Below are 20,651 nucleotides of genomic sequence, written 5' to 3'. Positions count from 1 at the left end.
GGTGCTTGGGGTGAAATCCGTCTCCCATTGAGTGAACAAAAATTCTAGTACTTCACATACTGTATGCTGATATATAGCCGACCAAGTAATTGCAAAGCAATAAAATCTATTTTTCTTGTGACACAATCACAATCACAATGTTGCCATGGCAATGACTAAGCTTCATTGGCAATATTTAATTTACAATCTTCCAGCCATTTAAAGTTTTGGTTTTTTTCCCCAGAAAAACTGAATAGAGTGAGTCAAAAACAAACAACAAAAAAGCTACTTTCTCTAGCCTTTGACTATTTTAAAATTAGAAAGCAATAATTGTAATTTTTCATAGATGTTTTACCTGGTTAAACTTATTATTCAAAGTGTTCAACTGACCAGCACTCTGAACTTTTGAGATGTTAAATTTCACTTGAACTACCACCCCGCTTTTAAAGAACATCTTCTCTATTGGTGGTGTCATGGTACTCACACGTTTTTCTGTCTGTGGGGATTTCATAGCTTGATTATCTTTCTAAATTCCCTCTGGCTCTTTAATATGGGAAGCTAGCAGTGAAGTCAGGGGCAAACATACGGATTTCTTAGGGCCGTCCATAAAGCCCTCTCCCTCCTGCCTCTGTTTTTCTAACACACATGCAGGATGTCAGGTGAAGGACGTGAAATAGTGTCCACATGATCCCTTCTGCCATGAGCAATATAAGAGAAAAGGAGGGAAAGCCGGTGCCATGCACTGGTTTGTACCTGCGCAGCTTTGCAGGAGGTTTGTGTTCTCGAGAGAATGGGAAAGACAGTGAGGAGTCCACCACCAGGTGGATATTTTTTTCAGCAGTGAAAAGGGAAGAGGGAGTTCAGCTGGAATTTGGCTCTGTTAGCTTACATCCTGAGCAGCACTGAAGAGGCTGTAGCCTACTTGGCTCCCTCCTGTGTCAGCTGTGTGAATCTGATTTATACTTTTTCAGGTCTGATCGAGGTAAAACCTTATACGTTCCTACTTCTCAGCAGTTCTTGCTTCTTTGCTCTCTGTCATTGTTGTGGATAATTAGGTCAGTTTTACTTCTCTTCGACATCACTGAAATGAATAATTTTATTTCAAAGGAGATGATCACTATAATAGTTCCTATCTAATGTTGCTGCCACCTCCAAATCATGTCCTAATTACAGAGTGCCAGTGATATAGAAAGAGATGTGGATATTCAATGATCTTGTGTCTGTTTCTGACCCTGGAAACCTTATTCATTTAAGTAACTATTAGTCACAAGAATTATTGCACGAGCTTCTGGGAGGTTGATTCCAGTAGGACTGTTCACACAGGAGCAGCCTGCTCACAGCTAGTTCTCTAGATTAAATATGTTAAATCTCTGCTACATCTCTCCACAGACTTGGTTGTAAAACCACAGACAATACTATTTGCTTCTGTGCATTAGTGTTACCGAGAATTATCTACCAACGTGCATCAGATCCAGAATATCATAAACTGTAATCACGTCTTTTCCCATCTCCTGCAAAGGCACTTTACACAGACCCCTCCCATTAAAAGCACAGAGCAGCGCAGCTGCTAGTCACTGCACCCCCCCTCACCAGCATGTATTTCAAAGCTTTTACAGTCAGGATTCAGTGAGCTTTATCATTATGAATTCAGACTCCCAAGACACAAGCTAGAATAATTACTGTTACTAGCTTTGCTCAAAAGTGTCTTCTGCCACACTTATTACAGTTCATTTGCTGTAAGTACTCCCACATTATTACCACATCTACAAGCTCTTCATATATGAATTTCACACCGTGGGGGTAAATGAGGGAGCTGTCAGTTCAGATATGTCACTTTATTGGCAGGGTTTTGCCTGAGATGCTTCAGCAGAACACGACATTAAAAATGCAGCAAGGACGCTTCCTTTCCCAGCGCTGCTGCGGCTGTGACCAGCCCGCGGGGCCATCACTCCTCTGCTGCCCGCACAGAACCTCGCCTTTGCACAGGAAGGTCAGCAAGGGAGCTCCTCTGGACTCCTTGGCCCATCTCAAACTTCAAAGTCTGGCCCCAGCTCCAGGAATTAAAAGTTTCCATTTACACATGTTTTTATATAGTGTTTTCAGAAGTAACAAAATTAAGTTATTTATTCCTGCTGACTTCCCATAAAAAGCCACAGTTAAATAACGCTCCTAGGCACATCTACAGAATCCTGTTCACTATATCCAGAATTTAAAAGACATAGAGATTGATCCTAATAAACACAGACCTGAATTATCATAAAGCAAGATTAAATTCCTTGTTCCAATACCTTTTCTGAACACCCTATTTAGAAAGAATACAGTGTTTAGGACTGAGAGGTAAGTTCGTTCTCATGAAGAAAAACTATGATTTCATGTTTGAAAGCATAGTTAGCTCTGAATTAATAAATCAGCATTTTTTCCAAAGCATTCTGGCATCCGAAGAAAGCCTCCTGACAAAAGTAATGAAGATCAACCTTCTTAGCACTGTCCAGTTTTCACCGCTTCTAGCAGCTTCCAATTACCAGCCCAAAGACCATGCTCAGTTTGGAAGAAAAATCAGAATCTTATTACCTATTTGTCTAACAAACTGACTTTGCCTTAACAAGGACTGTTGTACCTATAAAGTTTTATACATTCCATTTGAAAAATGTAGTCACTTCCCTATTCTGAAGGCTCATGGCACGCAAAGCGAATCAGTAAATAAATGAACAAGAATGTTCTTCAGGTTTTAGCGAGTTTAATCCAGTTATATTAGCTAGAAAGATTTGTTAAAGAAAAAATAAACCCAATCAGATAGTTTATTTCATCTACAGTAAACAATGAATGAAACCTAAAACCCTCTGTGGAAAAGCAGGTCTTGAAGGGAAAAATACCTTGGCCTAAGTCTAACTGCAAGCTGTACTCCTCTACAATATGGTGCGTTTAACTCTGAGAACCATCGTTACATTTACCCTGTAGCAAGCAAAGTCTGACCATGAAAAAGTTTGGGGTTTGAACTTGGGGAGCAGAACATAGTCGATACGAATAACAATACTTTTAGCTTTTAGATTGAGCAGCTGTCAATTTTGAATAAGTCAAGTATTACCAGAAATTAAGCTTATGACACTTATCAGATGTCGGATGGCAAAACTATCACTTTCAATCATCAGATAGCTGATTTTTTCTCATTTGCCGCTGTCAGATGAGATGAGAGTCAAACAGCAGTGATGGCAGCTGCGCTTCTGGGAATGATAGGGAGAGGATTATTAACTACCCCAGTGTTCTTTCATGCAGTGACAGACATGCAGATTTACTTTATGGTTAGCTGGAAGTTAATAAATGATTGACTCAAAAGGTCTTTTAGTATCATAGAAGATCAGAGCCCAAATCCTCCGTTGCTGTAAATGGCTGACAGGCTGTTTGGAATGCCAGCAGGTGAGAATCTAGGCCTGTTTATCTAAAGAAATGAAGGCAATGGGAAAAAAAAATGCATCTTAAAACACATAAACTGTATTTTGTATCTAACTAGGATGTATAACTTTTTACTAAAAGTCTTCATTTTACTTAATCCTGTTAAAAATAGTTATTTTATTAAAAGCTGGAGGCAATCAGAAATACATTCTCTTAAAAGTGATTTGAAGGGTGACAAAGCCCTTCAGCTAATGACGTGCTTGTGAACTTTATTTTTGGAAGTTCTGTTCCTATAATTATGTTCTGTGTCACAGTGAATTCAAAGGCAGAAGATCTTATTTTTGCAGTCTTTTCTGGGTGTTGAACAGTTTATTAGACATGATGGACACTGCTGTCATTTCGTTCTTTCTTTTTTGGAGAGGTGGGGTTTGGGTGGGAGCCTTTGTCTTAGAAGAGAGCTGTGTATGAATTTACACTGTTGTTAACACATGATACAATAAATGAGAGTCTTCCTTAGTTCTTTCAAAATTATTGGTTCAGACTCTCAATCTTGTACCAATTAGACATCGCAGCACTTAAAGTTAACAACTTCTGTCTGAAAGATACACCATCAGGAAAAAACTTGCATCCCAGGATACCAGAGTGACTCAGCAAGGTGACTCAAGAAAATAATTTAACTTGCTGGCGGAATCACCACTTATTAAAGCAGACTGTCACGATCTTACAAAGTAACATCTCCAGCAATTCAACAGCAAACACAACTCAACATCTGATCCTTGTGCTCCAAGTGACCTAAAGAGAAACACTGCATGCTTAGTGGGGTATCTTTTATTTCAATATAGTAAATTACATGCAATAAACTGCAGAATTTTGGATTTTTTTGATAAATATGACAAAATCACAGTTTGATATCAAATGCTCATACTAAGGCTTTATACAGGTCATGCTTGGTGCTCTGAAGAAGATCAAGGTCTCTCTTCTTCAGAACATTAACCTTGTTCCTGTCAACATTTGCACTAACTGCAAGCCTGTGAAAGTTCTTCTAGTGACTCCAGTGGGTATTAAATTGGTATATTTTTTCAGGTTATTTCTCTTTTTCTCAATGTACTAAAATTCTGCAGTTTAGTCTAGCTCTGTTCTGTTCAGCCTCAAAGGGAAGAGCAGAGACTGCACTATCCCAGAATAGCCTACAACTGCAGGTAGGACATACCTGCAAGGAATTCAGTGGAAGGACGCAGAATTTATAGAAATATTGCGTGGGGTTTATAAACGATTCATGTAATTGGCTTCATGGAATAACATTCTGCTTCCTTTGAAAAGTAATTCCACTAGTTTCCTTTGCTATTGGAAGACAAGACAGAGTAGCAACAGAAAAATCTGATGTTACAAGTTTTCAACGCTTTCCTCAGTGCATCAGAATTTTTTTACTTGCTTGTCACGCTTAAAATTTATTATCACTAAAAAAGTATTACAGTATTATATTTCACTATATTTGAAATGAAACTTAACACCATAACCTGAGAAAGAGATAATGTAAAAACGGAACGGAATTTTAAAATGAAAGTATAAATAAATTATAGGTAAGGCCTATAAATTAATCATAGGTAAGGCCAATACTGTGTTATCCTTGCCCTACATATATCAAGATTGCATGTGTGTGTGTACACGTATAGATACAAATAGATACATGTATGACATATGTATAGCAACCTAACTTCAGCCAAAAAGTGCAGTAACATAAACTATAGTACTGTGCAGCAAATGAATATTTATTTTAAAACTTCTGAATTAGTCCCATTGCTCTCTTAGTTTGTTTGAAGGTTTGTTTACAGAAGGTTAAATACATTTTCAGGTTTGGTGAGCTAAAGATACATGCTTAGCAACAGGTAGAAAAAAATACTGGTATAACATGCTTCCCTGCCCTCTTGGTGCGGTCATATACTTTGTTTATTTTGTAATTCTGTAATAATAACATAAAATTAATTTATATTGAATCTCTTTTGATATAAATAAAAATATTCTGAGCTATTCTGAAACTTGGCATATAGCATTTTTGTATCAGAACCTAACTGGAAATATCAAATCAGCATTTTTTAGCTGATTATTTTTTCATGGAGAAGGCATATTTAATAAACTTTTTCATCTTCTCCAAACAAATAAATATAATCCTGATTCTTTAACAAATATTTAGCCAGTATTTTCAAACCTTGAGGTCAAATTCTCACTAGTGAGATCCTCACTCCTCAGTTACACACAAGGAGATGGTTTATTAGCACCTACAGAGCACCTATCATTATGCCTGTACGTAAGGGTCTACAGGACCAGGGCTTTAAAGTGCATCTCCTCAGAACAGGTATCCCATTTCATTTTGGTTTAGGCCGTATTTGGTGAGGATGTTATTTAAACTGGGAAAGAACTGCAAGGCGGCAAACTGCTCACGTCAGTATGTTCTTGGTCAAAAGGTGAGAGCGGATGGTGGAGGACCACAGACAGCGAATGCCTGCCTGAAAACGAAAGGCAGATGAAATTCAGTGCAGATTTATGTGCCATGATGCACGTGGAGAAATCTGATTTCGCAAATAAAACGAAGGTTCTGAGCTGCCTGTTCCTATCGAAGGGCAAACCCAGGAGGCCTGTGCCGCCCTCACAGCGCGCCCCAGGCCGCCGCAGCGCTGCTTTGGCTTGGCGTGTGCGCCCTGACATTCGACTGGCATTAAAGATCACGCAGATGCACACGTGAGCAGTTTGATGTTATACAAGAGATTTCTCGCTGTCAGATTGAGGACTTTTTGTATTTCTCCTCAAAAGGTACTAACACCCTTTGCATTTCTTCCTTAACCACTGCTACCATCTCACTCTGTTCAGTGCATGAATGACACACTGAAGCTTCCGTGGTCGCTCCTGATACACATTCAGTGGCACTCAGACATTACAAAGCAAACTCTTCTGCTCTTAATGTCTTTATAAATCGACAGACAAGAGCTAGAACCGCTGCCAGAGGAACCGTTTCTATGTACTGGTGCTTCCAGCAGCCGCTTCCCCGCTGCCGAGGCCCCGGGGGCTGCCGGGCCCGCTGCTGAGCACGGGCTAGTCTTCCCCCCCGGTCCCTCAGGCGGCCGAGCCCCTCCAGGCCCGCAGCTGCGCTGCGCTGCGCTGCACAGCCCAGCCCAGCCCAGCCCCTCCCGGGGCTCGCAACGGCGGCGGGGAGCGCCCGGTGCGCCCGAGGGGCGGCGGGCCGGGTGCCTCAGGCTGCGCGCCCCGCCCCGCCCTGGGGGGACCAATCGCCGCGCTCCCGCCCCGCCCCCGCCGCGCGCCTGACAGCCGCGCCGCGCGCATGCGCGCCCCCGCCCCACGGCGGCTGCGCGTGGCGGGGCGCGGTAGCCGGAAGCCCGGAGCCGCCACCGAGCCGAGCGAGGGGGGAGAGCGCCCCGCCGCCCCGCGCCCCTCCGCCGGGCCCAGCGCCGCGGAGCCGCCCGCCGCCATGTCCAACATGGAGAGTATCCTCGGGGCGCGGGTCTCGGCCGTGCGCCCCCGCCGCGAGGGGGGAGTGGGGGGCGGCGCGGGGCCCCCGCGGTGGGCGGTGGCGCGGGTGCGGCCGCTGCCGGTGGGTGCTGGCGGCCCGCCGGGGCTGGGCGGCCCGGGGCTGGGCGCGGGGCGAGGCCGGGGCTCCGGCCGGGCCCAGCCGGGAGCCGGCGATCCGGGGCCGGGCGAGGCCGCCCCGCCCGGGGAGGAGCCCTGAGCCGCCGGGAGGGGAGGGGGCGAGGCCCGGCCCTCGCCGCGGCGGTGGGTGGTTGCTGGGCCGCCGGCCTTGATTGGAAGGGGCTTCTCGGGGACTGGGGGCTGAGGGTGGGCGTGAAGCAGAGAGGAGCTGTGCTTTCTGAGTCGGGGGTCGCCCGCCCGGCGGGTGGAGGAGGGGGCGGGAGTGCCAGTGCTTCTTTCTAACCTTGTGGGGGGCGAGGAGGGGGAAGGTGGTCTCTCGTCTCTCCCAGAGCTGTGCTCCACGGGGGGACGGCCCAGTGCCCGAGGCAGAAAAAGCAATGTACAGTGTAGGGCAGTGCAGGCTGTGCCGCGGGGGTATGCTGCGCAAGGCTGGGGTGATGTCGGCAGTGCTAACTCAGCTGTCCCTCCAAACAGTGACCGCGGCCAGCTGGACAAACCTGGCTGTGTTTCCTGGTGTTGAAAAGAAGTTGCACGTAGGGAAACCCATTCTGGACAAAATTAAACTTTCTTGCTATATATAACTGTCTTAACACACAGGGGCAAAAAAGCCTTAAAGACTGTAGAGGTTTTGGTGGGGTTGAAGCGTGCTGGCAGTGCTCGGTGTAGCTGGTTATGGAAGGGACTGACCAGGGGCTGGAGCAGCTGACTGCGAGTCACAGCTAATGGTGGAAGGTCGGTTTCACTTGGGTTGTGGCACATTGAGAAAGACACTTCAAGGGAGGAGCAAGTATGTGTTCATCAGGGATGGGTGAGCTATTCTAATTTCAAAGGTAAATGCCCTAAGTGAGTAGCTGAGGAAGTTATTTCAAAATAAGCTGCTTTGAAATGCTGCTTCAGTGCAATCAGTGTAAACAGGTGATGTCATATTTTACCTGGTGGTTCTGATCTCTGACCTGAAGCATACCTGAATGAACAACCTAAAGGTATTTTCCTGTTTGGTAAATTGCCTAATCTGTGGCTCAGTGCAGTACACTTACTGCTGCTGTGAAAGGGATGGTGACCTAGGTTTTAAAGCAAAAAAATACAAATACAAGCAGCAATCTTTGTGTTACTGGTAGCTACCGTAATAGATACCCTAGATATAGGCACAGCTGTTACCTTTTTGTGGCTTGCTTGTGGTGTTAATAGGGTAACTAATATATCAGCAGACTTCCTAATGTCTTCAGGTTGCTGTCAGAGCTGTAAGATGCATGGCTGGACTTGAAAGGAAGAAGGCAATTCTGGAATAATTTATGTACTTGAAATATTAAAGAAACCTCAAGTACCTCAGAATGTTTAGCTTTATGTGCTTCCACTTAACTGTTAAGCATCTTAGTACTTGCTGCATCTTCCTCTTGAGATATCAAAAGGTGGCATGAAAGAAGCCTATAAAGCTTTGTACTTCCATTTTGTTTGAGAAAGACTGATACTATTTGGAAGCTTTCATCAACAGTATTTTAAGAGTATGGGGTTTTAATTGTTATTTTTACAACATACACTTTATTCTCTGTCAGTAACACTCAATGCAGTCATTCTAAGCCACTATGAAGGCTTGTTCTACTGTTGTCTTAGAGTTTTCAGCTTAAGCAGGACCTAGAGCTTTTTAAACAGAAGAGGTTATCTTGCTGACTTAAGTATTCTTTCCCGAGAAGTCAGATGATAGAGCTGTTGGGGACCCCAGAATCGCTCACATGACCCAGGGCTGGGAGGCTGCTCTGTAAAGGAGCTGCATGAGCAATTTAAGCCTGAGATCGTGCTGTGGCTTGAAAGGGCAGCCTTGCCTCCTGGTTTGTACCTGGGCATGGTCAGCCAAGGCAGTTTGCTGTGACGCTGTTAATTTGTCTTGTTCCTCAGTGGCTGGTTTTTTTTGGTTTTTTAGATGGAGAGGTTTCAGGTAGGCCAGTAAACTGCATTTCCATTTCACTGAGAGCTGAGGACTCTGGATGTGTGAGTGAAAGTAGCTGGCAGAGTAAGACTTTCAGTTCCTCTTAGAGGATGTTTGGTTTGTTGTATTTATCAGTCTGAAATAGGTTTGATGCTAAGTTTAGCGAGCTTGGGATCTGAACTTATTTTTTGTGGCCTTATGTTTTAGAACCCAGATAATAAATAGCATTGTAATTGTAAAGCAGCTTGGTAGATCTTATTGTGTGACATTCAAGGGCTGACTTAAATAACATTGTCCAAGTTTTAACAGCACTAACAGAGAAACACAGTATACGCTAGGTCTGATAGCACCTCAAACAGAGGGCAAAATACTGCAATGAAAGGATTGATCGTGTTCCTGAACCCTTAATGCGTGCTGCAGAACACCTCTTTAATTTGAAGTTTGCTGCAAAGGAACTCAACAGAAACTCAAAAAAATGTGACAAAGAAGAAAAAGCTGAGAAAGCGAAAATTAAGAAGGTAAGCAGTGTGTGAAACAAGCTCTTTATGTCTGTTGTTTACATACTGTATCAGGAAACTATCTGGTGTTTTTACCATTTTCCTAGTACACATGCTAATATTACTGTGGTAGATGCTTGTGATTTAAAATATACGACTTATAAATCTTCCCGTACTTATTAATAAATGTGAGGATACATTCTTGTGTATCTTCTTGTACAACTTAAGGTGTTTGCTTCCTGAGAAGATTGTCTTGCATGGATTTTGTTGGACTTTTTTCCTTAAAGTTAAAAATATTTAATGTTGATGTTTATCTTCTTGTGTTAAAAGGACTTTGTAGTGGCTTTGCATGGCAGGGTTTTGGTAGTGGGGGGGCTACAGGGGTAGCTTCTGTGAGAAGACGCCAGAAGCATCCCCCATGTCTGATGGAACCCGTGCCAGCTGGCTCCAAGACGGACCGGCTGCTGGCCAAGGCTGAGCCCATCAGGGATGGTGATAGCACCTCTGTGATAGTGTATTAAGAAATGTGGGACACACACACACACACACGACCAACTGTGCCAGTGAGAGGGAGGAGTGAGCGTGTGTGAGAGCAACAGCTCTGCAGACACCAAGGTCAGTGAGGAAGGATGAGGAGGCGGTGTCCCAGGTACCAGGGCAGAGGTTTCCCTGCAGCCTCTGGAGAAGACCATGGTGAGGCAGGCTGTCCCCCTCAGCCCGTGGAGGTAACAGTGGACCCCATGCCAGAGCAGGTGGATGCCCAAAGGAGGCTGTGACCTGTGGGAGGCCCATGCTGGAACAGGTTTCCTGCCAGGACCTGTGGCCCTGCGAGGGACCCACACTAGAACAGTTCATGAAGAATTGCAGCCCATGGGAAGGACTCATGTTGGAGAAGTTCATGGAGAACCGTCTCCTGTGGGAGGGGCCCCACGCTGCAGCAGGGGAAGAGTGTGAGGAGGAAGAAGCAGCAGAAACCACATGTGATGTACTGACTGTAACCCCCATTCCCTGTTCCTCCCCACAAGCAGCACAGGGTGACATAGAGAAATGAGGAATTCAAGTTAAGCCTGTGAAGAAGGGAGGGATGGGGGGGAAGTTGGGTTTTTTTTCTGATTTCAGTGGTAACAAATGACACTGATTTCCCCAAGTCAAGTCTGTTTTGCATGTGACCGTAATGGCTTAGTGATCTCCCTGTCCTTATCTCAACCCATGAGCCTTTTGTTATGTTTTTTCTCCCCTGTCTGATTGAGGAGGGGAGTGACAGAGCAACTTTGGTGGGCACCTGGCATTCAGTCAGGGTCAAACCACCACAGGCTTATGAAGAGGAGCTTCAAAATAGTTCCTGAGTCCTTGAAGTAGTGAAGAGGGAGACTAAATTTAGTTGACTTTTGTTTTTGTCCCTGAGATACAACCATACTGACGGTATCTGTGTTTTTGTCTTGATACAGGAAACTTTTAGGAATGAGAAAATTATGTTTCTGTAGCTCTGTAAAACCTGCTACTTGAGGTGTATGTTAGATACCTTCCTTGGAAAGAAGTTAGGGGTTCACATCTTGAAAAAGCTTGAGGACTATTGGGGAGGAGGGAGCGGTTTTGTCTCTCAGCAGAAGAGATACTGTGATGAATTGATGCTTATTTAAAAAATGAAATAGGCTATTCAGAAATCATGTTTACAAGAGCAGGGAGGGTTAAAATGCTTTCTCTTTTCCTTCTTTTTTTCAACAGGCAATTCAGAAGGGTAACATGGAAGTTGCACGAATACACGCAGAAAATGCAATCCGCCAGAAGAATCAAGCCATCAATTTCTTGCGGATGAGTGCCAGGGTAGATGCTGTAGCAGCAAGAGTTCAGACCGCGGTGACAATGGGCAAGGTAAGCCTGTTTTCACAGATCTGTTGCAAGGATGAGACCTCTGATTTTAGAAGTGACTTAATTGTATCTATAATGAGCTGAAAAGTTTCAGTTTTGGTTCAGATGTAGCTAATAGTACTGGAATCCCCCTGGCAACTGCTGCTAGAAGTAGATTGCTGTCCACTATGTTTTGTAGCTAGTAGCTTCTGTTAGCTGTTATTACTGGTGCTCCTTCAGATACAGTGTGTTTTACTGGTTATATGTAAGATTATTTTGCAAAGATGTTGCTCCCTTTCCAAATAAAGTCATGACATAGGACTTGTGATAGCTATGTTAGTACTGCTGTACAGCTCTTCAGCCAGAGAGTTTGTTCTGCCATGTGATCTGTATACCAAATACATCCCTGAACATTTGACAGGTCTTCAAGACCCAGAAAAGTTAATGCCCCGTACACCTCAGTTTTTAGTGAATTATAGGTCAGAATGCGTATTTGAAGTGTTTGAGTTAATTTATAGAATTTGGAGTGGTAGGAACTACTAAAAAAAGTGGTGTTATGGATGGCAATAGCATGTGCCCTACTGCTTGATACTGTAGAAACTCTGTGGATAGGAGTAGGAGAACTTGGTAAGAAACTGCTCATTTTTTTTTCTAATAATATTTTTACCTCATTTCAGGTAACAAAGTCAATGGCAGGGGTAGTTAAGTCTATGGATGCCACGCTGAAGAGCATGAACTTGGAAAAGGTAAATAGACTTACTTTTTTTGGAGCTGCACATCAAAAGCAGAAAGGGCAATGGGCACAAGTTTTAAAAAAGGGAAATTCCATTTAAGAGAAGAGGTTTTGCAGTGAAGTTGGTAGATCCTGGAACAGGTTGCCCAGTGTGGTTGTGGAGTTCTTGTAAATGGAGAAGCTCAGAACTTGACCGGGCAGGGCACAGACCAACCTGCTTGAACTGCAGTGTTGCACCCATTTCAGAGTTGACACTGGGAGAGGAGGGGGATGGGGGCAAGCTTCTGATCTCCAGGAGCTGCTTGCCCTTGTAGTGTGATTCTTTTGCCAGTTGAGATACGTTTCTCTCCTGTTATCTGCAGATCATTGATTTAATTCATATTATTTCCTAGATATCTGCACTAATGGATAAATTCGAGCATCAGTTTGAAACGCTAGATGTTCAAACACAGCAGATGGAAGACACAATGAGCAACACTACTACGCTAACAACGCCACAAGTAAGAACAGTAAATTTTTTTAAAAGGTGATTTTAAAGTGTCTAAGCTGTACGGTAACGTCTAATTCTCCTCTTTCTGCCTACTTTGAGACACAGCAGCAACTGGAACCTTTTCACTTTGTGCTTCTTTGTGATAAAGAGACTATTTCAAATTATACTCACAAGTACAGAGGATCACATATATGTATTTTAGTTTATTTCACTTTTATAGGAGGCTTTATATTATGTCTTAAAAACTTTAACTCTCCTACTGAATAAGCAACGTTTTGATTAGTTCTTAATGAACTTCTGAACCGGAAGACACTGCAGCATTAATTATCAAGGCAGAATATGCTATGAGAAGATCAATAATTTTAACTCACTGTTATTAACAAAGTTATGTTAGTCACTACGAAATTAGTGGTAGCGTATGCAATGGAAAGGTTATTAATTGCCTACTTTCAATTTATGGACATGTTTACTGAAATAAATCTTTAAGCAATGCTTGACATAGCTAAGAATTCCCAGCAGCTGTCCCTTTGTGCGATCCTACAAGGAGCTACACGTGCTATTCTAACAGTAGTTTTGTCAAGAGAGAAATTTACTGGGCATAGTACTTTGTAAATAAAATAAACAAACCTAACCCCAAATCCAACAAATCTATTGGAGATGGTTTTGTTTCCATGTTGTGCAAAGCTAATAATCAACACTTGAAATATTCAAGTATATGTTTGGGGTTTTTTTACAGATAAGTTTGATTCTTTAGAAGCATTATTTCAGAAGCTAGACTTCAATTAATAGGATTTTAACAGGCTGAGCACCTCTACTCATTATTTTTGTGTTGTGGTGGTGAAGCACAAAAATGTTTGTAAAAGGCATTTACCTTTAAATCAGTTTTGTTAAAATAATTTCTCTTAAGATTTAACAGAAGAGGTTGTCGTAAACTACAATATGCAACAACTAGTTTTGTTTTTCTTACTCTAGAATCAAGTGGATATGCTTCTACAGGAAATGGCAGATGAAGCAGGGTAGGTAAAATTTGGAGTGACTATTTCTTGAATAAATTTTGCTGCCAGCAATCCTTTCTGGTTACCTTGAAGGTTAGATACCCTTGTTTTATACGTCTGTTCCTTGGAGGCAGAGAATAATCACCATTTTCCTTTCACTTCTGGACATCGCTTTTTTAATGGTTTAGTTGCCAGTATTTCATTCTGGTTTCACTCAAAAGCACTGTGAATGTTAAGATGCAGGGGTGGTTTTGCAAAAGCCTAAAATCAATGTTACTTGCTGTGTCAGGATAGCGTTTTATTGTTTACTTGGATTGGCTTTAGCGTATAGCAATCCTTGCTACGTTTCTCCACACTTTTCTTCCCTCCTGCCCCTTACCACATTAAAACTTCCTGTAGCTCTGCTCTCACAAGCTAGGCATTGCAAAGCAGGTCATCATGATGTGTTTAAGTGTTGGGGGTATACTGAAATATTTCAGAGAATTTTACTTGCTTTCTTGGTGATGCATAAGTTGGAAGTGTTGCTCTGTTGGCTTGAGGATAAATACCTCAGTAAAACTTTTTTTATGAATGAACTCTATTGTTTATACGTATGCTACATCCGATACACCTTTGTTAAACGGCAATCTTGCTTAGTTCTGATTAAACAGAATTTATTTAGCTATTGCTAGTTACACGACTTGTCATCTTGGTAAATTTACTGATCAAGTTGTCTTAACTAGCTGGAGTACAGTGTTCATGGGATGCTGGTGGCCTCATGCCATCTCAGTATTCCTCTGCTTGTCAATTACTGCGCTGCTTCCTTCAGCCATGTACGCCTGACTCGGTTTTTTTGCTTTGTTTCCTCCTATTAGTCTTGATCTGAACATGGAACTACCTCAAGGACAGACAGGTTCTGTTGGTACAAGCGTTGCCTCAGCAGAACAGGTAAACATTGGATTCAATTGAAACTGATGTTTTCTGGAGAAATGTGGTATGAGAATTAACGCTTTGCTCAGTCAAAACAGGCTTGCTCAATTGTAATTAGATTTTAGCTGTCCAAAAGAAATAGTGTGCAGTTAAGAGTCTTGCAATCAAAATAATTTTAACAGTATGTTTGTCTGCTTAGTAAATCCAGAAAGTTTAGATGTTTCAGGGTTTTTGTTTTTTGCATGGTTATTTTAGAGTTCCAAACAGTTGACTCTCCTACCTACTCCAAATTTAATCCATCTCCCATAGCATACACGAGGCCTTTGGGGGTTTTTTCCCCTTTAGTGTGTGAAAGGTCTTATGGGACTAGTGCAAAGGAATCCACATTTGCTGTAGATGGATAGCTTAGCATTTTTTGTGCATGAACAGACCCTGATGTCAGGGTTGCACAGATGTCTTGGTGAGCTGCTTTCCCCATTCTAGGGGAATATGTTTGAGAGAATGGAAAGAGAACAGGTTTTATTCTGTCATCCAGTCCTTGTGGAGAAGGCTGTAGGGAGCCCCATCTTAACTGACTAATCTTTGGGAAGCCCTGAGAATTCAACATTCTTTGAAAAGTTCATTTTCACCTTGTACCAGACCCCCTAAAAAGTTGGACCTACTGTCTCACTGCTCAGTTGGATGCCAGCCTTGGTCAGACAAGACTGCATCCAAGTAAGGATGCAGTTCTGTAAGAGCTGATTTGCACTTGCAAAAATGATACATTAAAGAAAAACCCAAACAGCCCTATCTCTGCTTGCTGTGTTCTGAAACTCCTTCCTAGGTATCCACTGCGGGAGGTAAGATAGCTGTATGGACCTCTGGTCTCGCCTGGTACAGCCATTTGTAAGGTCTTAAGCCAATCTTGCTAGAATTGTACGTGAGAGCATGTCCTGTCATCTGGACATGAGATTGCTTGACCATTGCAGAACTTGGCAAAAATGAATTTTCATATTACTGATCGCTGGTTTCTTTGTGTTTTACAATTCTGCAGGATGAGCTGTCACAGAGACTGGCCCGCCTACGTGATCAAGTTTAAGTTAAAGAAAGTTGCCGTTCTTTGTAAATGCTTTCAAAATACCCCTTCTGTCACTTAACCCTCCACTACGCTAGAGAGGCGTATACAGTATGGCCTAGGTATTTGAGTATTTGTAATATAGGGTACTCCACTCCTAGCTTGCTACTCTTTCTAAAATACATTAAGTAACCCAAAAATATCAGCTCTCTAATGTCCTTTTCTGTACATTTTGAAGTTGATATATTTTTTGCAGGCTTTTTTCACAAAATCAAGTTGATATTAAGTCAGCTAGTAATGTTGGTACATACTAGCTAATAGACAAGCAGAGTGTCATTGATATATATTTTAAATTATGAAGTGATTTTTTTAAATTATGAGAACTGTTTATGGTTGGAGAACTGAGGTATTCGGTTCAGGTGATTGTTGTACATAACTTTCGTACGCAGCCAAACTCCTGGAACGCACAAAGGTGGACAGTGTGGACTTCATGGAAAATACGCTTCTTAAAACAAATGAGTGGACTTCAGTCTGAACTTTTTAGTCTGTTAAAGCTAGGGTAATCATGCTGAAATTAGTGGTTTAGATCAAAAATCAGTCACCAAAAGCTGGTTTCATATAATTGGGAACTTGTATGGCATCATCACTTTAATACAGGAAGAATAAAATATATTTTTCAACTTCTGTCAATTCTGTTGAGTGTTGCAGCTTGCTCCTTGTTTAATGTCAAGTGCTGTAGCTTCTCCATTTTGCTTTCTTCTGGGTATCCTGGAGTGCAGCCAGTTATGCCACTCACACCTCTATTCTACCGAAGTAACATCTAGTTCCTTGTCAGCAGGGAACTCGTACTATCTGTTTTTATAGATTCAAGCTGAGAAGCCTTATATGAAGTAACTGAAGCCTGCTTTTTGCATTCCTTCTTACTCTGTCTTTGCTTTTAATCTAGTCGCTTTTTTCATAAGTAAGGACAAGTCTCGTGATCATATTCCATGCCTCAGTGTTCTTCCATATATGAAAAAATACAGAAGTGCTCTTCCTCGGGTTCAGATCTTCACAGTCCTTCATGAGTCACTGTCCCGACCCTGTCTTCTCTAACCGGGGCGCTCCCTTAGGTCAGCTTTTCCTCCTCTGCATCTCATGGCAGGTGAGAAGTGGATGAGTAGTGTCAGCCAGCTCGATCAGAGGGGGTTATGTTGGGTTAAGAACAGCCGCTTTATTTTGTAAGGTATAATGTTGCTCTCTACAAATGAAATAACATTTGTAATATTGCAGTTGTATGGATAAACTAGTTTGTTTTAGTGATCCCTTTATATTTCTGCACAGTAAGAGAATCTACTGGCTGCTCTCAGTAGCTTCAGACTTCTGCTGCAGTTGTGAAGTAAAGAAATGGTTAGCAATTTGTAGCTGAGACTGCTTGTGATGTGTTGTGGTAAACAGTGATGTTAAAATTATCTTGCTGACTTTTGGGGCTCACTTTTTTATGTTTTATCTTTGTAGGGGTGAGGGAAGGTGTAAAGCACTAGACTTGGAATTAGTTCTTGATATGCTGGCGTTCCAGATCACATGCGTTTTCCTAGTGTCAGGGAAATAGGGAAAAAATACTTCCCTTTTTTTAGTCAAGCAGGATTTTTTCAGTGAAAAACGTGCAAAAATGATGAAACATTTCGGAGTGGTTTCAAACTATATTTTGAATGTGTTACTTAAATCACTTTGAAGGTTTAGCAGGATGCTACATACTGAAGTATTCAAGGCTACTGTAAAAATAAGATAAGGAAAATAAGATACACAAAACAACCTAAAATATTGTGCGATTGTCTCTTATCACACTGGCAGCCTAAACTTACAATTTGTTTCACATGGGGTCTTTTCACTTGTTTACATTTATTTTCAGTGCAGCTTGCTTTTAAACACCTTCAGTGTTCCTCCTGTAAAGAGGAGAAATTGGAAGATGTTTAAAAACCATGTACTCACAGCTGTAGTCTTGGTACAATCCTTTGAAGTAATTAACAACACGTCTTAGGATAGGGGTTATATACTGCGTTTTATTTTCCCCCTTAGCTCCTTCTGCACAATACAACAAAAACAGAACGGTGTATCTATGCAGCCAGGTTGCCCACGACTGTGGTAACTGCTTGTGTGCGTGCCTTTGCCTTGCTGAACTTACTGTGTTTTGTTGGTAGTCAGTTACTTCGTATCATTACAGGACTGGAAACTTACTGTTGTGGAATAAATCCGCCTCTGAGTTTACTTTATGGCTGCTTGTTGATGGAGCTGTACCATAGAGTGCTAAGGTTTTCAGTGTTTGCTATTAGACAGCTTTAGCTACCTTGTTTGGCTTATTTTAATGTGAAAGATTATGCTGATTTTAGACTGTTCCTGGCCATTTTTAAACTATTTGAGGGGGCAGACAGCAATTCTGATCTTGGGTTTTCTGAGTATGTTGCCTTGCCATGAGCCTTGGGGCTTTGGCAGAATTTAAAAAGACGAGACTGTTCGGTTGCTGCAAGATAAATATTAAATAAGCTTCGTTATCCTACTGGCTATATACAGCCTGTTTCATGGTTCGATCTTATCCCAGGCTTGCAGGCTCCAGTACCAGAACAGATTTCCAGTATCGTTTCTTTAAGGGATTAACAAGTAAACATAATGGCTTGACTGACATAATTAAAGTTACCTGTGCGGGATTATGATGCAAAGGAGGTAGGCAGGTGTAGCTGACTTGGGGAAGAAATACATGTTTGAAACAATGAATTCTTGCTCCACTGACTTCACTCTGCAAATCGCTGCGTATTTTAAGGGGGGCAGGATTTTGTACTGGCTGCTTCTGTGTATAGGACTCCTGCCCTCTCCTGGGGAGAATGATTGCTCTTTAGAAGCACTTTGTGAGAGCTGGCATTCATTCAGAAAGTGTTAGCAGTTAACATTTTATATGTATGTATTTTTCTTAAGCCTTTTGGAAATCCTTAAAACTGAAGGTTACTCTTGGAGTAACCTTTGAGGGTCTCCTCTTTTCTCTCATTTGCTCTTTTCTGAACAACTCTGGCTCCTCACTCCTATGTTGCTGTGTTTCTTGTAAGTTGACTGTATGCATTTATAAAGTTCATTTCATGTTAAATAAATTGTATGAGCTTTTATGTAACCTTATTACCAGATAATATTTCAATATTTATGCTTATGAGCAGGCACATCTAAAGTGAAACATTACTTGAAATGTTGCAAGATGGTTTTGGTCGACTTTTTTTTTTTTTAATTAAACCTTGTTTACTAAAACTGCTAGTGTGTGGTAGCATTAGTCTTCATTTGTTTGAATTCCAAAACAGAGAGCCGTGAAAAGCTTCAGATGAGAGGAGAGGGAAGGGAAGGGAAAGAAGAACAAGAACTTTAGCTTTCTTGATTGCAATGGGATAAAGTGATCAAGTTGCCTTTGTGGAGATCCTCAGAGCCAAAAAATAGTGAAAATTTGTTAGAATATAATCAGCAGTTGTGTACAGAAATAAATCCTGAAGCTGGTGACATGTATAGAGAAGAGAATAATTTTTGTAGCTCTGGTAGAGTTCATTTTGAAAACTGCTTTACTTGTATGACGATTTGTAAATGTAACTGCAAGTGGTAAATAAAATTGTACAGACAACTTATTTCAGATGTGTTCCAATGTTATATGGCTATTTGGTGGGTCTCAGGACATGGATAAACAAGCAGATGTCATGGTGTCACCGATGTTTTCCTGTGAGAAGATAATCAGGAAATTATATCTTTATGGAGACAAAAATAAGAAGGTACAGTGGGTACTATTGAGAAGGATTTTGGGTAACAGTTTAGGGAGTGATTAAGTATAACAACATGAAATATGATTTAAAATCTAATTTTTTATTTTTTTTAATTTAGGCTGGCATGGAGTGTATCCCTCATGCTTAAACCTCTTAAGAGGGTCTTCTGTCTTTACTATATATAGCAAGGGGTCATGTGGAAAACTGACAGGAGATGGTGTGGGTGTGAGTTTGTCCTGCCCAGAGCTGAAAACCTTCCGTTTTTACTTTCCCCTTCCATCAGCGCTTGGGAACAGCAGAGGGAGCCTCAAGCTTTGCATTTCCGTAGGTCCTACATAAATTATTATTTTATTTTTTTTTTAATTCTTAAAACAAAGAGCACTTTCACAGAGTACTTACTAGCTGGTTTCAGGATCCGTCTCCCCTGTGGAACCTTTTGTTTCTGGGCAGTATCAAATCCGGGTAGGAATGGTGCTTGGGTCCCTGCTGGGAAGCTGCTCTGCTGCACAAAACACGACCTGGCAACATGCTGCACAGGGCCATCAGCTAATTGGGGTTAACACCTAGCCCTCCGTGCTAAGTGCCGGCAGAATGTTTCTTTGCTGTCTTTAGGCTTTAATCTGGGACTCTGAGATCTACTGTTACAAGTGTGATAGTAATTTTGTGCTTAAAACTTGTTTTAAATTGTCCAGTTTTCAGTTCAGTCCTGGGTTTCTTCAGCTGTTGTCATTCTGGGTTTGTCCTGTGGTAATTCTCCGATTTTCTACAGAAGGATGCACTCACTGTGTACTGATGGAAAATATATTTAATAGTCAATTTAATTTTCTTACTAGAAGCATTGCCCACACTGAGGATTGATTTGATGAAGTATTTGCTTTAGTTTCAGGGTTCTCTCTCTCCGTGTGGTGCATTGCTTTTTTGACGTTAGCATTTGCATTTGGCTGTTGCAGAGGCTGGTTTGAACTAAAGGCAGCACCCTGCTCAGTACTTTCTTTTTTGTCAAACAGTACTTTCCCGATGAAATCCTGAGAAGGGTCAGTGGCCTTACTTGTATCGGAAGCAGCTCTCTTCATTACCATTCAAATAAAGGAAAAGACCGATGCGAACAATCTGTAACTAATTTCAAGTGCCAATTGAGCCTTTTTAAGTTGGAAGAAGATGCAGTAAGTGAGTCTTACAGGCTCTTGCTTGACCTTTACTACTCTTTATTAAGAAAGTCATGCTGAATCAGCTGTGATACACAGTACAAGATAGAAAATCAATGGGCCGAGGGATCCCAGCTCTCTCCAGTTCTTAGGAAAGCCTTCCAACGGTGCCGCTTGCCAGAAGGTTGTGAGCAGCAGCCAGAACCAGACCATCCCGCAGCAGACAGGCACTTCCAAGCTCTTACTTCTCTAGGTAAGGG

General features: G+C 42.0%; 1 protein-coding gene across 1 annotated transcript; it reads left to right on the top strand.

Moving 5' to 3' along the window:
• Positions 1–6,709: 6,709 nt before the first annotated feature.
• CHMP1B (charged multivesicular body protein 1B) lies at positions 6,710–19,114 on the top strand. Its single transcript, XM_056359769.1, has 8 exons — positions 6,710–6,866; positions 9,374–9,471; positions 11,176–11,322; positions 11,976–12,044; positions 12,424–12,531; positions 13,494–13,537; positions 14,371–14,443; positions 15,459–19,114. The coding sequence occupies exons 1-8, from the start codon at positions 6,851–6,853 to the stop codon at positions 15,501–15,503; spliced, it is 600 nt and encodes a 199-aa protein (XP_056215744.1). The 5' UTR covers positions 6,710–6,850; the 3' UTR covers positions 15,504–19,114.
• Positions 19,115–20,651: the final 1,537 nt, after the last annotated feature.

Source organism: Falco biarmicus, chromosome 14 (genome assembly GCF_023638135.1).
Source record: "Falco biarmicus isolate bFalBia1 chromosome 14, bFalBia1.pri, whole genome shotgun sequence".
Taxonomy (NCBI): domain Eukaryota; kingdom Metazoa; phylum Chordata; class Aves; order Falconiformes; family Falconidae; genus Falco; species Falco biarmicus.
Note: the sequence above shows the minus strand (reverse complement) of the source record. Positions and strands in the feature narration are given on the sequence as shown.

What these genes read in the sequence shown, in the direction of transcription:
- CHMP1B (XM_056359769.1), top strand. An exon ending in AGAGCATGAACTTGGAAAAG is followed by an intron (nt 12,045 to 12,423) that starts GTAAATAGACTT and finishes ATTATTTCCTAG; the next exon opens with ATATCTGCACTAATGGATAA. An exon ending in CTACGCTAACAACGCCACAA is followed by an intron (nt 12,532 to 13,493) that starts GTAAGAACAGTA and finishes TTCTTACTCTAG; the next exon opens with AATCAAGTGGATATGCTTCT.